We start from the raw sequence: 11,876 nt of genomic DNA, 5'->3' as shown, positions 1-11,876 counted from the left end.
GTCGGTTACTGATACATTAACGTGTTCTGAGATGCGAACACTGTCCCAAATTGTTGGATTACCTTACTGTTCTAACGACGCCCATGACAATTAAAGTAAGTCTTAAAATGTTAATATCACGAAGGCAACATTTACGTTTGCTTTATCTACACTTATGTCCTCACTCAACTCAAAAGCAAACCCTGCCACCTTCTGGTGAAAAGCTGGTAACAACAATAACACAACACGCGACTGTTGAACACCGTATAATTCATGACAAACCGACACAAGACTACACAAATGCAAACAACTGAAACAATGCCGTGTTTTTGAGTCTGTAACCTAACACAGGGCAACAGGCTTTTAAACGACACTTTATGGTCTTCCTTAGGGATAGAAACCTTTATCTAGGGCTTGAAATGATCCAGCCTAGCAGCGCCTTGGCTCAGAGGTGCTCAAACCAAGCCGTGAGCTCGCACATAAGAGCAGTTTGACCGATTTACACATCGCGTGCGAACTAACCGCTTCTCGTGACAGCGGGACAGATGCTTCTCAGGCAAATGCTGCCTTCACTGCAGGAAGTGTAACGAAGCAGCACGGCGCATGCTCTTTCAGCCTCACCGACAAGCGGAGGATGAAATATCTCCTGCTGTAAAACGGTAGGTAAAGCTGTGATTATATTATCTAAAGTGTGTTTAGCAGTTTTAGTGTCCTCCCGTTGTTTTGTGTGCACTGTTTGAAACAGGAGCGCGCACCGTCGCACTGTTGTTGGTCGGGGTGTGCGTGCCGCCGCACCAACAGACGTCAGTTTCAGTGGGTGAAGGAGGGTGAGCAAGGCACGCAACTGTCCGTGTCGGAGTTGGTGATCCAACAAGAGCTACTTGTAATAAGAGTAAAATATAACGCTCCGTGAATATATTAATGCGCTAGCTTTCTCTGAAGGGATTTTGTTAGTCTACCATGAAAGATCAATACAGTTTGTTGTTGATATTTCCTCCATTTCTTTGTGATCTTTCGATATATTTCTCTGCTTCCACTTTGATTGCACAGAAAGAATAATAGGGGCAAAATCACATTGTAGCAAATGCAGTTTGAATACTTTTGCCTAGGGAATTTTCTTAACTCCATCGTTTCACATACGAATTATCTTACATGGATAGCCTATTTATGCTACATATTTATCAACACTGGTAGGACATGCACCAACCTTGTGCCCCATAATTTAACAGCAACCTTTTCAAAAACTGCATGGGGATGACATCAGATAACATCAGACACAAATAAACACTTGAATGCTTAATGTGATATTACCTTCTTAATGTGATTAGCTTCTACCACCTTTACCAGTTCTATTAATTCAACAAGTCTTTTATTTTTTCCACATATAAAGCCAAATAAGTTAATTGAAAAAAAAGTTTGCATGAAACGTGATTTGGTTGTAGAGTGTTATTACCATAGATTTATTTAAGACAAAACGTGGCACTTGTTAAAGTCTCACTGACTGTTCTAGTGCTGCAGGATTTTATACTTCAGGCCTGTTGTTTTTACCAAGGTGTTTTGCCAAACCTTAAAGCTTTCCCTAATATATGCTGCAGTATATTTATGCACATCCTTATTAATGGCAATGGAGGAGGCAAGTCTCTGTGAGGATTATGTCACTATTAACCCTGTACAAATTCATTCCAATGACAGTTGCATGCCAGACAAAGCTGTTGGGGGAGGCTTTCATAGACTTGTGTATGCATTACATAGCTATCCTGCATGTGTGCGTGTGTGATTTGGATGTTAACATGCGTGCCCAACTCTCTGCGTGCAGCTCGGTGGGGAGGGGTGATGGCGGGTGCTGAGGTCACTGTGTCTTCAGGGGATCTCATGATGCTGAAGGAAGAGGAAGGAGAGGCCAGTGGCAGCGACCATAAGACTCAAGTCATCCTGCACCTGCAGCCCATCCTGCAAGGGTATAATTGCTTTTATCACAGTATGCACAGCAGATGTCTTGCACTAACCAAAATACAGATATGTATAGATGTATAGTCAAATATTCAATTTGTCTCCCCATGTTTATTACTCTAACAGGAACAATAGACAACCACAGTGCAGGTTATTTTACTGTTAACGTAAGGAATGAAGTAGATAAATTTATTTACATTCCTGAACAGTTAGGTATACAGCTATTTACATATCAGAGCTAGTGAACTGTCACCTGCCATGAAAGATTTATTCTGATATATCTAACCCTCTGCCACCCTCTGCAGGGTAAACGATGACATTGCTGACACTGGCACTACAGTCTTGGCCATAGAGACCCATCATGGTATGTTTGCACATGCCCTTCACAGCTGATGTTACTATACAGACTTTAAAATCTTTCTTAGTTCAGCCAGTGTGCTCTGGTTACTGATACACTTTCCACACTACTATTTGAGAAAAGTAAACTATGAAAGAAGAATGTTGTTAAACCTACTGTTGTTGATTTTTATTGTCATGATTCCTACATCCATTACATCTGAAAAGATATTTCTTTGTAAGTTCATATCTAACTTGTGCATGTTTGCAAATTTTTATGTTCATGTTCCCATGCTTACAATCTGTAGAAGACAGTAAGGCAGAAGGAGATGAGATTGAGTATGGTTACCCCATCACCTGTGGAGACAGCAGAGCTGTTCTACTGTTCAAAAAGTTTGTGTGCCCAGGAATCAACGTAAGATGTGTCAAAGTGAGTCAGTAATTCAACAGTTCTTTCCCTTTCTTTCTTTTCTTTTATTCTTAAGCTTACATTGTGCTGTCTTTTTCGGTTACAGTTTAATGAACAGCTCATCAGTCCAAAGCAGTTTGTACACCTGGCTGGTAAAGCCACTCTTAAGGACTGGAAAAGGGCCATCAGGCTAGGCGGGGTAATGCTAAGGTATGCTGAGTTCTCCTTATCTTTGTTTTTCTCTACATTTAATTTCAAATATTATTTTCAAGCCTGAATTTAGGTCAGTAGAAACAGAATTAGATACAGTAGAAACTGGGGGTGAAATTTGGCTAATTTCAATCAATCAATCTTTCATTTCACCTTTATCTATATGAGAGATCATTGAGAAACAACTATGTCTGATGATATTGAGTCAGTTATAGAAGCAATTAAGCAGACAACAAAGTAATTAGAGAAACACACAGAAAGATTGAATAATAGGTAATAAAAGTCATCAAATGGTATAAACTCAAACATGAAATGAAACAATAGGTTTGTGAAATAGTTTATGCTAATCTAATCTTTGAAGGAGGTGAAAGAAATAAAATTGTACTAGTGTCAAGGAGCTATTCTGAGGGGAGGGGGGTTACTCAAAAGAAGTCTCCCCTGTTCTGACCTGACTGCAGACCATACAGAGTAGCTGGTTTATCTGATGAAAACAATATAAGCATTGACTAAGTTCTGCAAGGTATAATGGTAATCAGCTTCAAAACTGAAAAAGAGACCTATAGATGTTCCATGTCCCCCATACAGAGGGCCAGCAGGCCTTATTACAGGGGATGCACTGAAGTGTGTTATAGAGCTCACCACTATTACATCTAAGTGCAGGTGATAAATGGAGTCAAGAAGTTCAAGGTGTTTGGATTTGAACCCATGTGGCCCACTTTGAGGACTGTAGCCTTTAGAACCGAAGGAGCATCGCCATGTTTTTCATGTTTCATACTTTTCAATCTTGGATCTCTGAGGTTCCCTCTCATTCTCACTTGTCCTTTCTATTTTTCTCTTTGACTGATGAAGAGTTGCTTCCTTGATAAGTAACTCATAGGCGTAGATCACTTCTGATAAGGCCCCACTTTGGTGTTTGCCATTTAAAGAATAAAAGTCATTTTGATTCAATGCAAATCCAACATTGTGTCACAGGACAGTATGGTTTAATGTACGTCATACATTTTTTGTTAGTCTGGTGTTCTCCTCGTAGCAGGCTAACTGTTAATCTGATTAACCTTAAAGGGAGTTCCCCACTTTACTCGGGTGAGCTAGGGTTAAACTGTTAGACTTTAAACACCTCACGTAGTTAGCACTTACATCGTGTCTGTCTCCATTGGGCTTTGCTGCTACATTCCAGAGGTGGCGGGTAAGCAGCAACATCATGACAGCAGGATCAAATAACACGCGAGCAAGCTACCGAGTGATATTTCTCACCGGACTGATCGTGTTTGCACTTGTTCTTGGTGTTTCTCTGAGTCAATATACTACACTATCTCAATGACATCTTTATTTCTCAAGGGTTCACATCAATAAGCTTCCTGTTGAAAAAGCCTCAGGGAAGCTATCGGGAATGTTCAACTTATTCAATTCACCCTTTAACACCTACTCGGCTGTTGTGAAACAAAATGTTTTCTTGCAGTGCTCCTTTGACCTGCTTCTCCCTTCACAGGAAAATGATGGATTCCGGCCAGATAGATTTCTACCAGCATGACACCGTGTGCAGCAACACCTGCCGCAGCACTAAATTCGATGTACTGATCAACAGTGCGCGGCTCCCCCCTGGGACCTCAGTGCAGCCGGGCCCGTCGTGTCTGCCTCTCGACCCTCTTGGAGGACAGGTGCCTCCCCTGACAGGTGGATTTCAGTTGGCATTCTCAGTTTGTTATTTCCCCTCTCACATATGCTGGGGCGGCTGTTTTGCAGGATGCAGATAAAACTTTAGAGGCCAAAACAAGAAGATTTGTTTTAAAATATGCTGTTAGAGGACAACAAGGAATTTGGATATTAGTTTGACAAATGATTACAGATTTAATAATGCACTCTTACTGAGCAAAAAGGAACAGATGGCTGGGTCTCCTTAGCTATCTGTCTTACTTACATTCAATGGTAATATGAAGTGCACTCTGAACTGTGTTGTCGTTCCAGGGGAGGTCGTGCAGGATGTAGCAGAGGAAGACGAGCCTTTAGAGAAGTTCAGCGTGGCAACAGCAGCAGAGTGGAGTCCTGGTCGAGCTCGACATGTAAATCCCACTACAGCCAATGGACATGCTGCAAAGAGAAGGAGGACTGACACACCTGGTAAATAAATGAAGAGATAAGCAGACCTGTGCTTAGGGAAAAAACTGAGCAGAATATTAGACAGAGAGGAGATTTTAAATAACTAAAGTTAGAGAGAAGCTTCATTCATTTTTCAGACTTGTATAGTAATACTCTCAGCAGCATGAACACTCACACACAGTTCTTTGTTGTTTAGGAAATAACACATTAGTTGACAACAGTGATTCAACATAAGATTTTGAATCCGTAAGCAGGGTCTAGATTTCTATTATAATAAGGAGCGGTAGTATGATAGAAGTTGAGTAGTATTGACCAATCAAGTATCAGCAGGCTTCAGCGTATCCATAAAAGCCAGTCCACATAAAAAGCAAAAACTGGCAGAAGGCAATGATTTCCCAGCCCCCATATTGGATATTTGAGATCTGATGTTTCAACTTGTGCAACAAATCTTATTTACACACGGCAAAAAACTGAAATCTAATCAAGTGATTTTGTCTTATTTTCAGTTGAAGATACCTTTTTATTCTTAACATGAGCCTCATTCATCTGAGTAGTCTGGAAAACTGTCTTGTTACAAGTTGTTTAAAGACAAAAATGAGGTCTGAATTGCTTGTAACAAGTTAAAAAAAAGATCTGCAAATGGAACCAGGGAAAAGTTACTTGTATTAAGACATTAATCTCGCTTGGGTGATTTTTTTTTTTTAGGAATATTTTTCTTGTTCCATTTGCAGATTTTTTTTTTATTTGTTACAAGCAAATCAGACTTCATTTTTGGCTCTAAGCAACTTAAAATTAGACATTTTTCTCCCTGACCGATGAGTTGAATGTGGCACGTATTGAGAGTGAGAAGACAATTTTCACTTAAGATAAGACAAAAAGAGTTGACAGGATTTCATTTTTTTGCAGTGAATGTTGTGAAAGCCAACCAAGGTTTGGATTCTTGTACATCTTGGAATGAAACATAATTATTTCTGCAACATCCATTCCACAAATTAACATTTCAAAACTTGACACTGCCCCCCTCAAGGACAGGCTTGTTTTTTTTTTCCAAAATAAAAGCTCACCTTAAGAGAATTATAAGCTGCTTATTTAACAGATAGGAGTGAATGCTGACGACATTACAAACTAAAATAAGACAGAATCACATGGAAATCTAACTGCTGTAGGCTGAAAACATATTTATTTTCTTTACATTTTTAAAAATAAGATTGAAAAATAGTGACTAACTTGCACATTGAAAGAAAACAAGATGATTTGTTTTTTTCAGAATCCTTAAAAAAAAAAAAAAGAAAAAATCAGCAACAGATTAGAGGCGCTGCTCCGTCCACAGAGGGCGCCAAAGATTCTCAGAAGCTCAGGTTATTTTGAGCGTGTCAGTATAACTTAATACTTTGAAGGACTATCTGCAGGGGTTAAAATATGTTCACTTTTCATCTAAAGGCACATCACTTATCAAGTTACTAGAAGGACTATAAACAATGAAGTGAGCATTGGAGAAAGCTATGTATTCACTGGCGAGGTAAAACAAGAAAACCCCAGAATTTGGCCATCACAAGAGGCATTTATTATCCATGGCAGCCAAATTCTTGGTCATTAGGAACAAGATTGGTTCCTCTTTAAAGTTTAGCTATTTAACCACTCACCAAATGTCTACTGAACAATATGCTGTAACCACAACTAAAAAATGTAAAACCAGAGAAGAAAGCATTTACTTCTGATGTGACCCACTTGGTCAGCTCATAAAGGCCAATACCCTGGAGGAAAACTCTCACAGATTATAGGGTACCTCGCTGTTGTAGGAGAGGGCACAGGTTCAGCTCACTGACCTACAGCTCTCCTGGTGTGACACACTTTGAAGTCGTGTCCTTTAGAAGGAGGTGGCCCTGCTTTGTGATGAGGAAAAGATTTGGCCTGACTGTGACTGCAACAATCTAGCATAAATGATTCAAACTGAGTGTAATGCTGCTGCGTTAGACTCTTGCTTTAACAATGAGCTGTGCAGAGCTTCCTCTGCACCTGCAGTTTAGGGATATTCTGCTCTTCTGTTGCATAGGCCTCAAAAAGTATCAGATGATTTTGAAGCAAGAGTCGCATCCTTTTATAAAACCATCCACCTGGATCTCTATGTGTGCCTTTTTCCTGCAGGGACTTGAGCTTTGATTTAAGGGCTTTTAAAGGTGACCTGATTAGGCATTGCTCCAGCTGGAGTCGGTAACACAGCCTCAGGTGATCTTTTGTGTGAATGGTACATTGGGTTGCCTCACTGCACAAACAGTATTTCTTGTCACAGAGCTTAAAACAAAGTGACAAATCTCAGTAAAACCACTCTGCCTAAAACGGCTGCTCTATCTCAGGAAATGTGCTTTTTCACATTAGGGAAATTTTCGACCTGGGGAAACACGAGTGGAGCTTCAGATAGCCGTAAATGAGAGTTAAAATATTTCCCAAGGACATATTGCATTTATCTTGACAGACATTTAAGCAGACGTAAAAGTGGACGCATTTCTTTCGAGATAAGATATCGAGCACCTCTGACATTTCATCACTCTAATATACTCAACCTCTATTTTGCTCAGCTTTGTACTGATTCCAAGTCATTTTTCAGCCTGGGTTCAATCTGCCTGTCCTCTTTTCTTACCATTTCCTTCTCATTCCTCTCTTCCCCTATCGCCGGTTTAACATCCTCTCCCACAGCTCTGCTTCCCTGCTATATTCTCTATCTTGTTATTTCTTTTTTTCATTGTTTCTCCAACCTTTACTGGTTATTTCTGCTCCCCTCCTCAATTTATTACCCTCTTTCAAGCCTTTGCCTGTCCTCTAACCTCACTTCCAGACGTTTCCCTGCCCCCACACTCAATCTCATTTATCCCACATTTCTTATTTATTTATTTTTTCTACCTTTCCCTCTCATTCAGTTCAGCCTCTCCCAGCAGCTCACATCCACATCCACAAATATTCTGTATGATGTCTAATTTCTCAGGGGCACTTTGTCTTTTTAAAATGAAAATACCAACACACTCATACCCAAAGTCTCCCCATATATCACAATAATGTCCCACCCTTACTGACCTCGTCTAGATGGAGTGCTGAGCTTGTGGCAGGGTGTGGCCGACTCTGGGCTGATGAGAGAGGTCCTGTCCAGTCTCCAGACTGAATTATTGGCCACTCTGAAAGGAGTGGAGGCCCGCAGTGAGAAAGCCAACCTTCAGGAGACAGGTGAGCTGCCACGATGCATCTATGCTAGCTAATGTGCTCAAAAGAAATGCTTTAAATGAAGTCAAATGTCAGCGAATTTTCAAATCAGTCTCTTAAAAAGTAAAGAGTGCAGGATTAAGTCAAGGTTTATGGAAAAGGAAAGAGACTGAAAAGAAGACTAGAATGTTGATTCAATAAAATAGACCAAAATAAAAACTCACTGTTATAAAGTCCAGGAAAAAAATAAACTATTACCAGGTGATGAAGGAAAATCTTCGCAGGAGCAGGGCTGAACATCCTGTTCTGTCGTCACTTTAGGTTTGTACACATCACATTAGAGAGCTGCAGCAACACGAGAGGCGCGCACACACACACACACAGTGCTGTTCTGCTCTGCCAGCTCAGCTGTTACGCATCACCACTGTTTTCTAAGGGAGGATCACAGATGCGATGACTTTACCTCACCATTATGTCTCTGTGTGTTACTCGTTGCAGACGAGGAGAACCAGGGGTGTAGATATCTTGCTGTCAAATTGCAGAATGTGAGGGGATCTGTTTTTTTTTTTTTGAAAGGGGCTAAATACTTAACACAATAGGAAGGTAACCAGAGGTGAAATCAGTATGGGCAGGGCACACAATCAAAAAGGCTGGAAAAGAATCCCAGGAAGGAAGTAAAGCATCAGACATGAGACAGGAGCATCAGGAAATGATTTCCAACAAGAAGAATGAAAGTGTAATCCAACTAAGCACAAATTATACAGTACATAATGTCAGGTTTGAAAAGAATATTGCTTTTTTCTGAAAAAAAAAACTGACTTGTGTTTGTTGTTTTGTCAGATGCTGTTATCCTTAATTCCCTGTGCAAGATGTTTGGACTTTTAGACTCAGTAAAGCAAGCTTTGAACCTGAAGCGCAGCCAGGATGAGGAGATCAAATTGCATCACAATGTTTATGGTAAGAAACGAGAGAGACATGTGATCAAAGCTTCATAAACATACAGGAATATCATGAATATCTAAGCTTATTTTTATCCCTTTTTCCTTAGTGTTGGATGATATCTTGGAGGACCAGAGGAAGCAGAGCTTTGATAAAAGCTCCTACAAAATTCACTCTTTGAAGCAATTACGACAGCAGCGTCGCAACCTGCCAAACAGCCTAACGCACAACTTGCTGTCCTCTGTCAAAACAAGCCCCGGGATCCAGCCGCCAGCTTTATCTGCTGCGTCTTACGCTCAGCTCACCATCAACCCTCACATCTTCACCCATTCCTCTGCCTCCACCGGCCGGGGTTATCATGCAGGAGCTGACAGGCCGGAAAGGGACGGCCACGGTGCCAGACTGGAGAGGGAGCAGGAGAAGTTTCACAGGTGGGGTCAAGAGGAAACCTCAGGGATCCACAAAGAGCCTGGACAGAGGACTATTAGGCTTCAAGAGGAGGAAGCAGAGGAGATGGAAAGGTTGAACAACGTTGAAAAGGTGGTTATAGGAGGGAAAATATCAAAAAAATATAAAAGTAAGTGATGATGGGAGATGAAAGGGAAGCTGACTTAGGGAAGGAATGTGCCTGGAGTGAGGAGACTATAAGAGTAGATAAAAAAAGACAGCTTATCTGCCTCATCAACTGTACCCTCTGTCTCGCATATTCAACAGTTTTTATAACAGATTTATCATTAACTCATTTTTTAGGAGCATAAATTAAAACTACTGTCTCCAATTCTTTATGTTTACATTTTTCTGTTTCTTAGCTAACATCAGATTTTAACAAAGCTGCAGTATTTTGCATTTTGGCAAAACAAAGACATTTCTATCTTATAAATCTTGAGGGATTAAGCAGAAAAATCAATTATGATGATACAACATTAAAAAAGTCCTGGAACAAAGACTAGCCCAAACCAAGTGTGTATTAAGTCACTCTGTGTTCCTAAATTTCATTTAAGAGGCTTCTGATGTCTGTAAATATAACATTTGGTTCTATTTATGATCTCATGTGATGGTATTTTTCCTCGTCTTAAGGTGGTTGGCAACTTTTTCAGATTTTGTGACAAATAGTTCCTAAAATTTTTATAATTAATTTCCGATACTCTTTGTATTTGAACATATGTATTTAGTGAGCTACACTTGTGAACCATGCATTATTTGGATTTCGTGGACTATCTCACTCAGGCTTGACATTGGGCATGTTTCTTATGCCTAAACCCTGCCTCAGATCTGTGCATCAACCTATCATAGTCTGAGGAATGGATTCTTCTTATTAAGGGTGAAAACAATATCAAGTACTGTGACTGTTAACGTGCTGTTACTTTAAACAGGGTGCTGTAAACTGATGTGCTGCAAATTCATGACTCTTTTTTTTCTCCCCCTCCTTTCTTTACTACAGAGAAAATGTGTGGTTGACAAAAAAAGTAAACAAAAGGATATGATGAGAAAATGACATTCCAACCAGTACTGTATGATAATGGGCACATTTGAAATAATAATAAAAAAAAACATTATGTTTAATATTTTAAAAGATCAGTGTTTCAGCTTGTGTTGCAGAGATAAAGTCAGTGATGATGAGATTTGTGAAACACAGTTAGTTGACTGACTCTGTGAAAACACAGGTTAAAGTTTGCTATCTGCAGGGAGGCAGAGTACATTTTTAATTTGTTTTCCCTTTTTCACATTTTGGTGCCAACTGAACTCGTTCATACCTCCAACTCCTCATCTTGATTACATTCAGCTAGCTTCTGATTGGGAGACCTATGGCTTAGGTTCCACTCCTATAAGGCGAGTAATCCAATAATGAATCACATAGGGAGCCAGAATAGCAATTCCTGGAGAAATTAAAGTGTGAGAGCTGGCAGCGATGAGCCTCTGTTGCTGCCAACAATTTGCTGCTACAATCGTCTTTAAGCACCACCTACATATGAAACTGTAACAACTACTAAAGACTGTTATAGCATCCTCCTTTTTAGCTTGATGGTATGAAATCTTTCACTCGGAATGCCAAAATGCAATCTGAATGCCCGTCAGTGCTAAGCACTGCATTTTAGTGAGATAAACCTGATACTATTGGAGTTTGAACTCATGACCTTTGAGTCCTCAGAGCTGTGGATGACTAACTTTTTTTATGAACTGAACCACAGTTGAGACCAGAAGCAACTCATCTTTTCACAACTTCACCCCGTGCATGTGTGGGAGATCTCCAGCTTCCTCCCACAGTTCAAAAACATGCTCACCAGGTTAAATGGTCTCTCTGAATCATCTGTAGTTGTGTGTGAAAGGCTGTATGTCTCTATATGTGTCAGCCCTGTGATTGACTGGCGACCAGTCCAGGGTGTACCCCATCTCTAGCCCTAAGACAGCTGGGATAGGCTCTAGCCACTTGCAACCCTGAACAGGGTTAGCAGCATAGAAAATGGATGGATGAATGGATGTATGGGTGTTCCAATGGGTTTAAAATTTGATCAGTTTGATGTCTGTTTCAGTTTATTTTATTTTTGTATTAACTTAAGTTTAGGATGGTCAAAGATATTAAAAGTATTTTAAGAATTTGATTTTGATACTCTAAAGTAGTGGTCTTGTGAGGAGTAGGAACATTGTGCAAAACAGGACTCTCTTACTATTCAAACAACTTAGCTATCATTGCTGTACATGTATAGCATCAGTATATTGGACACATGACAGAAATTGAAAAACTTGAACATTTTTAAAAGTTGGG

The 11,876-nt window shown here is 40.1% G+C and overlaps 1 protein-coding gene across 2 annotated transcripts; it reads left to right on the top strand.

The window, feature by feature from the left end:
• The first annotated feature begins 14 nt into the window (after positions 1 to 14).
• Positions 15 to 10,045, top strand: LOC141801105 (glucocorticoid modulatory element-binding protein 1-like). Of its 2 annotated transcripts, none has more exons than XM_074684010.1 (10): positions 15 to 95; positions 1,796 to 1,937; positions 2,235 to 2,293; positions 2,574 to 2,695; positions 2,781 to 2,884; positions 4,374 to 4,558; positions 4,850 to 5,002; positions 8,060 to 8,197; positions 9,014 to 9,130; positions 9,222 to 10,045. In XM_074684010.1, the coding sequence occupies exons 2-10, from the start codon at positions 1,813 to 1,815 to the stop codon at positions 9,695 to 9,697; spliced, it is 1,479 nt and encodes a 492-aa protein (XP_074540111.1). In that variant the 5' UTR covers positions 15 to 95; positions 1,796 to 1,812; the 3' UTR covers positions 9,698 to 10,045. The 2 variants fall into 2 exon arrangements, with proteins under 2 accessions (XP_074540111.1, XP_074540110.1); XM_074684009.1 differs by lacking the exon at positions 15 to 95 and adding an exon at positions 217 to 638.
• Positions 10,046 to 11,876: the final 1,831 nt, after the last annotated feature.

The sequence above is a fragment of the Halichoeres trimaculatus genome, unplaced genomic scaffold (genome assembly GCF_033239565.1).
Source record: "Halichoeres trimaculatus isolate MK-OKI-2021-1 unplaced genomic scaffold, fHalTri1.1 fHalTri1_scaffold_12, whole genome shotgun sequence".
Lineage (NCBI taxonomy): Eukaryota > Metazoa > Chordata > Actinopteri > Labriformes > Labridae > Halichoeres > Halichoeres trimaculatus.
The sequence above is the reverse complement of the archived record's forward strand: the minus strand, read 5'-3'. Positions and strand labels throughout refer to the sequence as shown.